At 39.4% G+C, this 12,880-nt stretch overlaps 1 protein-coding gene across 3 annotated transcripts in view; it reads left to right on the top strand.

Annotated features, from left to right (window-relative positions):
- Tspan12 (tetraspanin 12) overlaps nt 1-11,818 on the top strand; it is a 91,853-nt gene extending 80,035 nt beyond the window's left edge. For all 3 annotated transcript variants that reach the window (XM_055608094.1, XM_055608093.1, XM_055608095.1), the window contains one exon: nt 10,259-11,818. In XM_055608094.1, coding sequence (XP_055464069.1) covers nt 10,259-10,564 — 306 coding nt within the window. In that variant the 3' untranslated portion in view covers nt 10,565-11,818. The remainder of the gene's footprint in view (nt 1-10,258) is intronic.
- The last annotated feature ends 1,062 nt before the right edge of the window (nt 11,819-12,880 follow it).

The raw sequence follows: 12,880 nt of genomic DNA, 5'->3' as shown, positions 1-12,880 counted from the left end.
TTTGGCCTCAGATTGTAAGGCCTGTGAGTGACTAAACTTGAATCTTCTTGGTTCAGGAGCCCAAATTTAGAGTTCTCCAGACTTAAATACATGGTCAAGAACAAGCTGAGTTTACTAAAACTTTTCAAATCAAAGACTCAAATTTCTTTCTTCTGGTAGTTGAGCAGCTAGGGTAGACAAATCACATTAGGGGAGGTCTACAAATAGACCCTCCTGTGAGCCAGGCCTGGGGATCCTCTTGCTATGGACACCTGAGTGTGCCTATTGAGTTTTTATGCTCTAGTCTCTTTGCATGCAGTTTTGGTAAAATTGCAAAATGTGCAGCAAAAGCATTTTATTTTACACTTAATAATGTTGCCTATGTTTTGTGGACATTATGACGATTTGGTGAACTAAGAGGATCTGTCAAGCATTAAAAAATAAATAAATAAAAGAACTTCTGCATTAGTGTTTCCTGTGCCTGGATAAACTTTACAGGTTAGAAAGTGTTGTTTTAGTGCATACTGTCTAGGTTTTTCTTTAAGTAAGCACTTAATTCCCTTCCAGGCTTATGATTTTTAATGAGGAATTTTTGACCAACCTGTTTAATATATATGAACTCATGAACTCATATCATTTGGTTCTTGGATTCTAAAGAAAATAGAGCTGAAGGTTCTTTATTTGACTGTGACTAATTACCACAGTCATTTCAAACTTGAAAGTCGTGTTTATCATTAAAAATCAATTATAAAAATATCAATACTCTTATGCATCTATCAGCATCTAGATCTTATTTATGCTTTATCTTCATAACTCTTTCAAGGCCTGCCTGGCTTTTTGATGTGGTCTGAGAATACTGAGTACTGAAAAGCCATGGTGTTCCTCCAATTTTAGAAACTCATTTTGGAGATAGATCAGAGAATAATTTCAAGTGTATAATTTCCTCAAGTGAAATGAGGCATCCTGATGTGCCTTCACATAGATGCCAGGAAATGTAGAGTCATGTTTTCCCTCTTCTGATAAATGTGATGTTGTTATTTATGGCTTACAGTGGACCAGAATTTTAATATTGTAACAAGGAAAATAGGTGAGCCAAGAAGTCTTATTCATACTTGTGAATTATCTGAGGTTATTAGTGTAGGGCTCACTTGGCTTTATTTAAGATGAAAACATATTCAGGTAAAATCAACTCAATGTTTTATCTGCAAATAAGCAAATGGATGAAATTCAGTTCTTCCCAGTGGTGAATAAAAATGAAACCCACGTTGATCTCTCTTATTTCTAGTTTTTCACTGTAAGAAGGTTGTGTCTACAGCTATGTATCTGCCAACAGTGATAGACCATGCACACATATGACCTATTGTTTTGTGTAAACCTAGTATCCTAACAGTTCAACATCACACGGAAAAAGTATAAACAGTATTTATAATCATTTCAGGGGCTATAAGTAAGTTCAGGGTTATGTTATGATTTAATTACTTCAAGAAGAGTGGTGCCAAGTGAAAACTGAATGCTGGAGCTATTTCTGTGACCAATTTAGAGAAAGAAAGGAGAGGAAAATGACCACAGATAGAGGGATGTTGGTTTGAAAAGTTAATCTGACTTTAAGCATTAATGGAAATGATTCAGGTGTTCAGTATAATATTTATTATGCTGCAAGATTGTTTTGTGTCATCAAAGATATATTAAATCATCTTCACCTTAAGAAATCTGTGCTGTTATTTACATGCTTATACCTTGTGCCTTTGATTAAATAATCTAATGCAGCATATATGATGCTGTGTGTTAATGATAATGAAATACAAATAGAATTGGAAAGTCAAGGTGAATGGAAAGGGAACTGCTTTTGCTGAGCTTTCTGGCAGAGCACCGAGGAGACATGGAGACGTGCTCTTCTGGATAATCATCATACTGGAAGAGGAAATAATCTAATTTCCCAAAAGGAGGGCAATTTTAAAGTACTGTTTTTTCAAGTAGGATCTTATATTTTATCTAGGAAAATGTTTTCAGTGTTATTTTCACCAGTTTAGATATGGCTTTTTTTTTAAGTGTTCTTCACAACATATCAGTAAACTACTTTAGTGGGACATAATACATAGAAGCTTAGTTCAGTACATTGTATACCGGCAGAATTTTGTGATCTGGTTTGCTAGTACGTAGAGATGCACTTTATCTTAATTTGAATAATCCCTAGAATACTTCCAAAAGCTGCTTCTCCTCCTCCTCCTCTCCCTTCTTCGACAGTGTTTCTCTGTGTAGACCTAGATGCCCTGGACTCACTCTCTAGACCAGGCTATCCTCAAACTCTTAGATCTGCCTGTCTCTCAAGTGTTGGGATTAAAGGTGTGTGTCACCATTGCCTGGCTCCAAATGGTCCTTGATAGAGCAGAATAGAATATGATTTCATATGGGACAAACTTAAAGACTAAAATTTCTGCATTGTTTGAAGGGTGTTATTTGGTTTTGCTTGTTGTTTGTTTTTTATTTTTTTAATTTTTAAAAATTATTTATTTATTTGTATTTTATGTACATTGGTGTTTTGCCTGCATGTATGAAGGTGTCAGATCTCCTGTCACAATTGTGACCTTCCATGTGGATACAGGGAATTGAACCCAGGTCCTCTATGAAGATCAGTCAGTGTTCCTAACCGCTGAGCCATCTCTATAGCCCCTAAATTTTTTTAATTAGTTATCCTCTTTACATCTCAGTCTAATCCCTTCTCTCGTCTCCTCCAGGTCCCTCCTTTTCAACCCTTCCTCATCCTCATGCTCCACTGCCCCTGAGAAAAGGGGAGTCTTCACCCCCAAACCCACCCCAGGATATCCAGTTGCATCAGGACTTTCTACTTCTTCTTTCACGATGCCCTGACAAGGCAGCCCCGCCAAGGGAAAGTGATAAAACAAACAAACAAACAAACAAACAAAAAAACATGCAACAGAGACAATGTCAGAGACAGCCCCTGATACCCTTCCTAGGGAATCCACATGGAAGCCAAGCTGCCCACTGGGTATATATGTGTAGAGAGCTTAGGTCTAGTCCATGCATGGTCCTTGGTTGGTGCTTCAGTCTCGGCAAGCCCCTCTGGGCCCACGTTAGTTGAGACTGTTGGTCTTATGGAGCTCTTGTCCCCTCCCAGTCCTTCTATCCTTCTACCCACTCTTCTATAAGGTTCCTGCGCTCTGCCAATGTTTTGCTGTGAGTCTCAGTTTCTGTTTCCATTTGCGTATGGGCGGAGCCTCTCGGAGCTCAGTGGTGCTGGGCTCCCATGTGAAAACACAGTAGCGCTTCATCAGTAGTGTCAGGGGTTCTCTCTCCCATGGAGTTGGTCTCAGGTTGGGCCAGACATTGGTTGCACATTCCTTTAATCTCTGTTCTATTTTTATCCCTGCTGGGTCTTGAGGTAGAGCTATTCAAATTTTCTGAGGAAGCACCAGATTGAGTTTTAAAGTGGTTGTACCAGTTTGCATTTCTACCACCACGTGTTGTCGCTTGAGGTTTTAATCTTAGCCATTCTGACAGGTGTAAGATGGAATTTCAGGGGCTGGAGACTTAGCTCAGTGGTAGAGCATTTGCTTAGCAAGTACAAGGCCCTGGGGTTTGGTTCTCAGGTCTGGGGGAGGAAAAAAAAAGAGAAGTTGGAATTTCAGAGTCGTTTTGATTTGCTTTTTCCTGGTGACTAATGATGTTGAGCCTTCCTTTAAATGTTTCTCAACCATTTGAGATTCCTTTGTTGAGAATTCTCTGTTTAGCTCCGTACCCCATTTTTCCTTGTATTATTTGGTTTGCTGGTGTTTAATTTCTTGAGTTCATTATATATTTTGGATATTAGCCTTTTGTCAGATATTGCATTGACAAAGATCTTTTCCAGTCTGTCGGCTGCTGTTTTGTTCTATTGACAGTGTCCTTTGCCTTACAGAAGCTTTTCAGTTTCATGAGAACTTGAGCTGTTGGTGTTCTGTTCAGGAAGTTGTTTTCTGTGCCAATGAGTTCAAGGCTTTTCCCTACTTTCTCTTCTAATAGATTTAATGTATCTGATTTTATGTTGAGATCTTTGATTCACTTAGACTTGAGTTTTCTGCATAGTGATAAATATGGATCTATTTGCATTTTAACTTATTTATTTGTTTATTTATTTACATATAGACATCCAGTTAGACCAGTGCTATATGTTGAAGATGCTATCTTTTTTTCCATTGTATTATTTTGGCTCCTTTGTCAGTAGGTTTCTGGGTTTATTTCTGTTGATCAACCAGTCTTTTTCTACCCCAGTACCATGCAGTTGTTATTACTGTTGCTCTGTAATACAGCTTGAAGTCAGGGAAGGATTTAACTCCAGGAGTTATTTTATTGTATAGGACTGTTTTAGCCATTCTGGGTTTTCTGTTTTTCCATATGAAGCTGAGAATTGTTCTTTTTGTAAAAAGTTGTGTTGGTATTTTGATAGGAATTGCGTTGATGAAGGGTGTGATTTGTAGGCAAAATGATGAAGTGATAATACTGACACACTGATTGAAAAGTAGAGGACTCCAATAGGATTTCTTCTCTGAGTAAACTATATGTTATGCCTCAAGAAAGAGATCAAGTCTTTGCTGCCTCCTGGTATAGAAAGAAACCACACCCAGTCTTGAATAGAAGGAAATGACACCCATCATGCCTGATACTTTGAGTGAACCAAAAGTGTATTTTTCACCTGGATCCCAACACGTTTATAATAGCCTTGGTTTTCTCTAAAATTTGCCGTATTTTCTAGCTTTTTTTTTTTAAAAGTTAAGAATCTTTATGATTTTCAATGTAACACTGACAGACTCAGCATAATCCAGAAAAAAAAAAATGTTAGAGAGCCAGGCAGTAGTGGTGGCCCATGCCTGTAATCCTAACGCTTGGGAGGCAGAGGCAAGTATCTCTGTGAGTTCCAGGGCGGCCTGGTTTACAGAGTGAGTCGCAGGACAGCCAGCGGTTCATGGTGAAAACCCTGTTTTGAGACACCCCCACCTACCCAAACCATTAGGGGCTAGGCATCGCTAGCTGGTAAGCTAGAAAGAACTAGGTATATTAGGTTCATACATTGTATTGCAGGGAGGGTTAAAGTGAGGCAGCAATGTCCCTATTGTGTGAAAAGGAACAGGTTGGGCACAGAACTAGGACCGGCGTATCCCATTAGAGGGGTACTTGCAGCCCAGGCGAGACTGGTAAGAGCTAGTTGATGGTGTACTTAGCTCAGCTGGAGAGTGCTTATGTGGAAAGTGCTTATGCAGGATGCTTGTTTGGTCCCCAGCATCACGCACGCCAGGTGTCGCAGCACAGAGCTGTCATCTCAGCACTCGGGAAGTAGAGGGAGGAGGATAAAAGTTTACGGCCACCCTCAAGTACACAGTGAATTAATTTGAGGCCAGTCTGGGATATAAGAGACCCTGTCAAAGGAGAAGGAGCAGTGTGGATAAAACTCGCTAGTCAGATGGGGAAGTCTTGTTAGCTGTGCAACCTTGTGATGCTTTTACAACAGCTGTTCTTAACCTGTGGGTCATGCCCCCTTTGGGAGGTCAAATGGCCCTTTCACAGGAGTCACCTAAGACCACCAGAAAACAGATATTTATCCATATTACAGTCCCAACAAGAGCAAAGTTACAGTTATGAAGTAGTAATGAAAATAATTTAATGGTTGGAGTCACCAATAATTTTATGGTTGAAGCACCACAGCACTAGGAAGGTTGAGAACCACCTCTTTAGAACATTGTTATATTGTGCATATATGCATATGTGTATGTGTATTCATGTGTCTTTCTTCTTTCTTTGCATGTCTTGTAATTATTTTTCTTTCCTTTCTTCCTCCCTTTGTTCCCCTTTCCTTCCCTCCTTTTCCTTTGTCTCTCTCTCTCTTTCCCTCCCTTCCTCTCTCACTTCCTTCTTCCCTCCTACCTTCTTCTCTTCTCTTTATTCTTCCTTCTTTTTCCTGCTTCCAGCTGGGCGCTTCACACCCTGTGCCATAAAAGTTTCTTGTGTTTGCTTGCCAACCTTTTGAGGTTTCTACACTAATTTTGTTAAGCCTGTGTTATTTTTTTGTTATGAGTGGCCTTTGAAGTCCCTGCTCAGGTAGGTTAGGGTCAGTTAATGAATGAACACTGATTTCCTTAGGTGATTGGAGCTGGTACTTCTCCTAGCCTTTTGAAGAATCTCAAGGCCATTTAGAAGTGAGGGCTTAGGGCCTTCTCAGCTCATGCATTACCGTGGGCATATGTGTAACTTTCTCAGTCCTCACAGATACACACACAGGTGCTCTCCCAAGCACACCTGATAGGTGAACTCACCGTTTCTCAACTGTGAGGTCTCTTAAGCATTTACTTGGCCCAGTGGTGTACAACTGCCAATCCACACCTTAGGCTGGCTCTGTGATCAACAGATGCTCTGGTTGTCCTTCATGAACACTAAGAAGGGTGAAGCTGATGCTTTTGCTGACCTCTAGGTCACATAAAAACAACATAGAAGTTTAGAGAACCACTGTATCTGCCAAATGATGGCAGTTCTTATCAGAAATTAGGTTTTAAAGGGCCTTAACCCTATTTTGCTCTTCTGTGCCCAGCACCCACCATGAATGTAGACTGGTTTTTGAGACTCCTAAAAAGCTGAGAAGAGAGGTGAGAACAGGGGACGTCCGAATGCCACAAAGCCTCCTTCTCTTCTTGAGAGCCAGGTGCTTTCTGGAAAAAAAAATGCTACTCAGATTGCTGCAAATCTCTGGCTAATTCCCAGAGTTCTAAGAAAATTGACTGTGACCATTTCTTCTGTGCTGTCATTGTTTGTGTGGAAGAAGACACTGCTCAGAAGTCTTACTGTGCACACTTTTTGCTGTCACTAATTTTTCACTATGTTCAAAAAAAAAAAAAAAACAAAACGGAATGTGGGCCTGCAGACTTCCAAGACCTACCTCACTCAGGAATATTTATATATTAACTAATGTATCATCTCGCTCCCAGTGCACCTTGGGTAATGCAAAATGGTGTACATATTAAAAGTTTAAGATGATGTTTAAGAATATCAACACTGATTTCTTATAACGCCAAAACATGAAGCCCAACAAATTGTACCTGACCAACTTCTGTTATGGTTTACTTACATATTTGAAAAAGAAATATTACCTCTTTTATGACCTTTCAGTGTAAAATGAGTTATTCTCAAGGAAAGAGAGACAATACAAAGACGAAAAATATATGGGCAAAATTTAACTTCTAGAGACTATTGAAGGGGCAAAATGAAATAATTCATGTATTGCATTTCAAAAGGTTGAGCCGTCAGCATGGAAATTTCCTGAATGCTTTGCTTTTTGAATACATTATTAACTGTAGTCAATGTGTTATATAATAGATCTTTTGAACTTTCTTTTCTCATTTAATTGAAAATTTGGATCCTTGAGTGGTTCACCTTTCATTCTAAAATTTATCATTAACTAGATGGTAGAATTGCCATTCTAAATTTCATATGCATTAAAAACTCATATTTATGCCTCAACTCTGCAGACAGAGACAAACAGCATCAGCTCAGTACCACCCAAGGCTGCTTCATGTTCATTTCCTGAGAAACTGATAGGACAATGTGATACATATTTCTCAGCAATAAGACTGAAGGAATTGTCTATCTATATTAATGTTCCATGTGTCTGAAACTAAAACTTTTGAACTTAAATGCTTTTGAAGTAACTATTTCTAAATTATATGAACTCTTTGCTTGGTATGGAAGGCCGGGCATCCAACCTCTCAATGGCAGGTAGACATTTTGGATAGTGATTTCCCTTTCCTGAAAAATACCAATGGACACTTTGGTTCTTGCAGACAAGGGTTAAAACATCAGCATTTGTTGGTGAGATAATGCTATATTTTGGGGATTTTCATAATCTTACAAAGTGTTGCAACTCACTTTCTCTTCTGATAGCCATCGATTTTTCCATCTGCATTTAGGTTTGAGCTTTCTAACCCATTCACTGACACCCAGGTCAGAATCAACTCAGCCTTTGCTCTCACTGAGTTCTCGACAGGATTCTGAGTGTTTGTTCATTGACCCTCCCAACATCCCAAACGAGTGGCTCCGGTTACCTGTTTTAAGATGAGAGAAGTGAGGCTTGGTTTCATGACCTCAGCAAAACACTACGCTGTACCACAGAAAGATTTTACGCAAGCAGTACGAAGATGAATGGACTCTGATAGAAGACCTGAGTGGAATGGTTTCAAATCTTGTTGAACTTTGTTAAATTGTCTTGGTGATTTGCATTTTGGTTTTCTACACACTGGATAGGCATGTCAGTGTGTGTGTGTTCATCTTTCTTGTTATGGTAGGAAAGCCAGAGACATGACTACAAGCCGATGTGAGATGTTACAAGTGCTTAAGCACTTAAATTTACTTTTGGCAAGGTTGATAGCCGTTTGCTGTTGTTGTTTTTTTTCTTTAAAGTTTTTATTTAAAGAAATGGCAGTTACTGCAAAGTGTCTGACCGCTTTTACAGAATTTCTTATTTCTTTGAAGTGATGTATTATTGGAGTAAAATTACCAACTAGTGTTTCTGCAAATGGAAGGACTTCCTTTTTCCAATAAGATATATGAAATGATAAGTGGTTCCTTGTCTAGCCCTCATTGACATATGGATTCTTTGTGGACTCTGTTAAAGCAGACAAGGAGGCAGTAATTTAAATATTTATGAATTTCTTTTTATTCAACTGGCTATCTTTATAGGGTAAACACAGAGTCACTTTTACTGGAAACCAAGAGCTTTCAAGGTTTTTAAGATGTGTTATAAAATGGTATCTCAGCTATTTACCTTAATTTTAAATTAAATTCCTTTAGCAGAGTGAATTATTTCTGAGCTGGGGGCTTACAGTGTACCTAGGTCTCTGGAGATAAGACAGCTGTACAGTGCTTTCTCCCGAAGTTGACAGCGCAGTTACAGTACCCTTTCTTTGTTTCTTTACTCCATTTTTCTTTGTCACGCTTTGTCCTCCTCCTGCTTTGATTCATGTATGTATAAATACAACACAGTAATCCCATTTATTGTTTCCCATATGTACATCTGTTTCAGGTTGACCACATGGGGTTGAAGTACTATCGGGTACCGTATTGTTGAGATTCTGTCCGTGCAGCTCCCTGTAATACGTAGATGACACTGTCTTGCAGCTAATATTTTGGTTGCCTGAATCAGAAAATCTCCCACTTTCTGTGTTTTTTGAGTCTCAGGTGTAGGGCTTGGGTTGTGTGGGCATCTGTGGGGATACACTCTACAGTCAGTTGTTATCTGCCTTTTGCCCAGTTGTGGATTTCTGAAATAGCTTCCTTCTACTGCAAAAAGAACCTTTGATGAGGGATGAAGCAAGTGAGGTCATGGACTCTATTGCCATATTCCCAAATCAACATAATTCCCAGTTATCCTTGGCATTGGGATTATAAAATAAAAATACTGGACAACTTTGAAACTTATGGTGTAGGATCAAACATTATAATCTGAAATATTCAACCAGGACTCAACTCTTTGTGTAAAAAGCAACAAGAACTCCCATTTTATCATTATGCAAATTTTCTTCAGCCTTTCATAAAAGGTAAATATATATGCATACTAAAATTTTAAAATATTTGTGTGTCTTTGAATGTGTACCAGTGCACTAGCCTGTGCTTACAAAAACCAGAAGAGGTCGCCTGGTGCCCTCCTCTGTCACTCTCTGCCTATTCCTGTTAGTCAGGGTCTCTCCCTGAACTTGGGGCCAGACTGGAAACCAGCAGCCCCAACAATCCTGTCTCCACTGCTTTGAATTTGGAGTTACAGGCATGGACAAAACACCTGGCTTGTTTTGTGGGTGCTTGGGTCAAACTCTGGTCCTAATTGTGAAGCAAGTGCTCTTAACAGCTGAGTTACTTCACCAGTCCCAATGAACTGTTTTAGAATACATTTCTTTATGATTTATTATCAGTAAATACTTTATTAGTATAGCTATTAAATAAACCTATATACCCAAGGTTATATTAAATTTCTCAAGTGAAAAGCAGTCACCGTTACAAAATATTTAATAGGTTGTGCTCTAGATGCAGGTTTTTACTTAAGTCTCTGTGTGTGGAAAAGAAAAGCACAATACTGGTCAGGATAAGCTAAGAGGACTTTTTGGGGTGCACACCAACCTCTATTTATTGAGGGTCACTAACTTAAAATTCATGAATTTAACTGATTCAAATCTTTTATAACATCACTCTTTTTGACAGTTTAACACAGATAACGTGAAATTGATTTTGCTATTTCTTTTCTTTACAGGGTTGTGGGAAGAAAATGTATTCCTTTTTGAGAGGAACCAAACAACTACAAGTACTAAGGTTTCTGGGGATCTCCATTGGTGTGACACAAATCCTGGCCATGATTCTCACCATTACTCTGCTCTGGGCTCTATATTATGATAAAAGGGAGCCTGGGACAGACCAAATGTTATCTCTGAAGAATGATGCTTCTCAGCACTTGTCATGTCACTCTGTGGAACTCTTAAAACCAAGCCTTTCAAGGATCTTTGAGCATACATCAATGGCAAACAGCTTCAATACACACTTTGAGATGGAAGAATTATAAAGAAAGTCAAAGAAGGAAATCACAAACTTGTGTGATTAGTGAGTTTTGGGGTACACAGTTATTTCAGAAATTCTTAGACATGTTAATTTTCTGCAAAAGAATGTCTAAGCATATAATTTCCATAGGTTCCTCATGTTAACACACCAACAATAATTGGTGCCCTTCAAAATGCTGAAGACAGAGTAAATAACCACTGTCTGTCTGTCTTTCTTTCTGTCTTTCTCTCTTTTTTTCTTTCTTTCTTTTTGAGCACAATTATGTTTTGAGGTGACACAGTTAGACCAGTGTTTCTGCATCCATTCAAGGAAATGAACCATCATGGTGGCACTAGAGCCGCTGTGAAGGTTACCTAGCTTTTCAGGCTAGCCTACAAACTACCAGCTGACTGCTAACATAGGAATTTAGACAGTACTAATGGCCTTTATTACCTGATTCCTTGAGGATGATTTGGTTATATATAAAAACATTTTAAGATTGGTGACTACCTAAATACGACTTTTTTGTTGGTTATTAAAATAATCTTATTAATAGCACTTGTAAGAGCTAACACATTGTCTTAAACTTATCAGGGAAATATATGTATAGAAGTCTTGCTGTGTCTGTATAATTCAGTAGACTTCAGTTCTTATGATGTTATGAATAACACCATTTGAAAACGACAAATTTGTCTTATATAGCACCATTACTTTGTGTCTTTCCCAACAACAGAACTTTTAAATTCTGTCTTGGGTCTGTACTGTATTCACAACTGTTAATTTAAGTTCTTAACCACTAATTTTGGAAATTACCAGTGTGATGCATAAGAATCACTGCAACTCTGGCTGCAGGAAGCATCAGCTATGGATTTTACAGATACTTGATTCAGCAGAAATTTGTGTGCATGTCTTTTCTCTCAAGTGAGGGTTCTTTTTTGACAATAAACACTTTGCAAAAAGCTTATGTTTTTCTTTTGAAAGCAGAAAGCAAAAGTCTTGAAGTTGATGTAATTTTACAGAGAAATAACACTATCTGCAGAGAGGTGCTCACGGGAATCTCTAAAATAAGTGGTGGTCTAACTAGAGGGAATCTTTGATTTATTTCACCAATTAATATACTGTGGCAAATTACACAGAATATTAATTTCTTTAAAAAAGTAGAAGATATTTATTTGAAATGGGAAAAGTGCATTTTACTGTATTTTGTGTATTGTGTTCATTTCTCCGATTATGGAAAGAAAATTAATACAGGTGTCAATAAATATTTTCTAGATCATGATGGTTTGTGCCTATTTATTTTCTGTTGCTTGAACCCAGGCCTGGGATCCTTGGGGGCAGGGTGGGCGTGGGGTGAGCGGGCACAGAGTCAGTTGAGCACAGAATACGAGAGTCAGGCAAGTGGCAAAAGCAGACTCATTTATTTCAGGAAGAGGATGTCTCTTTATACCCTCTGCCTAGCGCTCCATTGGTTCCTGGACTACAGGCTGTTGCTGTGGCTTTTCCTCATTGGCTCTTGTCTCATTACCCAGTGTGAGGTCATCAGTTTCCGGGCATGATCCGGCAAGTCTCAGGTAGACTTCCTTTGGAACCCTAGCTATGCTTGCACTCTGTTTGCCAGCAGGCCTTATTCCTCCTGCAATTTTCAAGACAAGCTCTCACTATGTAGTTCTGGAAAGTGTGTTCATTTTGATACACAACAAGCACTTTTGTCAGCGATGAAAGTAGCAAATGAGAGAAGCAGGTGTGAGGAGAGACCTCCATGACTGGAAATGACCCGGCGTACAGTCTCAGGACATGCTTTCTCAAGATCCTCCACCAAACCACCACCATCTTCATGGATGCCTGGAGTAGAGCTCTGCGTTCGAGCTGAAATGCACCATTAAGGGCATCTTCAAGTGGTCATCTGAATGAGGCGGAACAGCATGTCTGGGTCAGGGTGGCTTTACCTGAGATCATGCCGCAGAGCCAGCCGCAGTGGGCACGGCCTATAGGCAGATTACAGGTTTGATGGCCATGCTTTGAGTCCCTTTGGAACTATTGTGTTTCCAGATGTGACGAAGCCTTGGGGCTCTGGAGGCACCACCATGAGCAGTGAGAGCCCTAGAGCCAGCCACAGAGGCCCAGTTAAAGAAATTTGAGTGCTTGTCTGGTGTCTGCCTCTTTCTTTATACCCTTTGCCGTAGCGGGCATCACTGTCCTCAGGGTGGGCCTTACTCCTTCACTTCTCAGGTTTCTACTTGTCAAGAAGTCAGTACTGCTACCCAGCTTAGTACTTGGCACAGCTGCCCCTGAAAAGGGCCAAGCTGTTCGCCCTCACCAGCTAGCCAAAGAAGAGAGGACT

The sequence above is a fragment of the Psammomys obesus genome, unplaced genomic scaffold (assembly GCF_907164565.1).
Source record: "Psammomys obesus unplaced genomic scaffold, mPsaObe1.curated_primary_1811, whole genome shotgun sequence".
Classification (NCBI taxonomy): Eukaryota; Metazoa; Chordata; class Mammalia; order Rodentia; family Muridae; genus Psammomys; species Psammomys obesus.
This window is presented reverse-complemented; position numbering and strand designations above follow the sequence as displayed.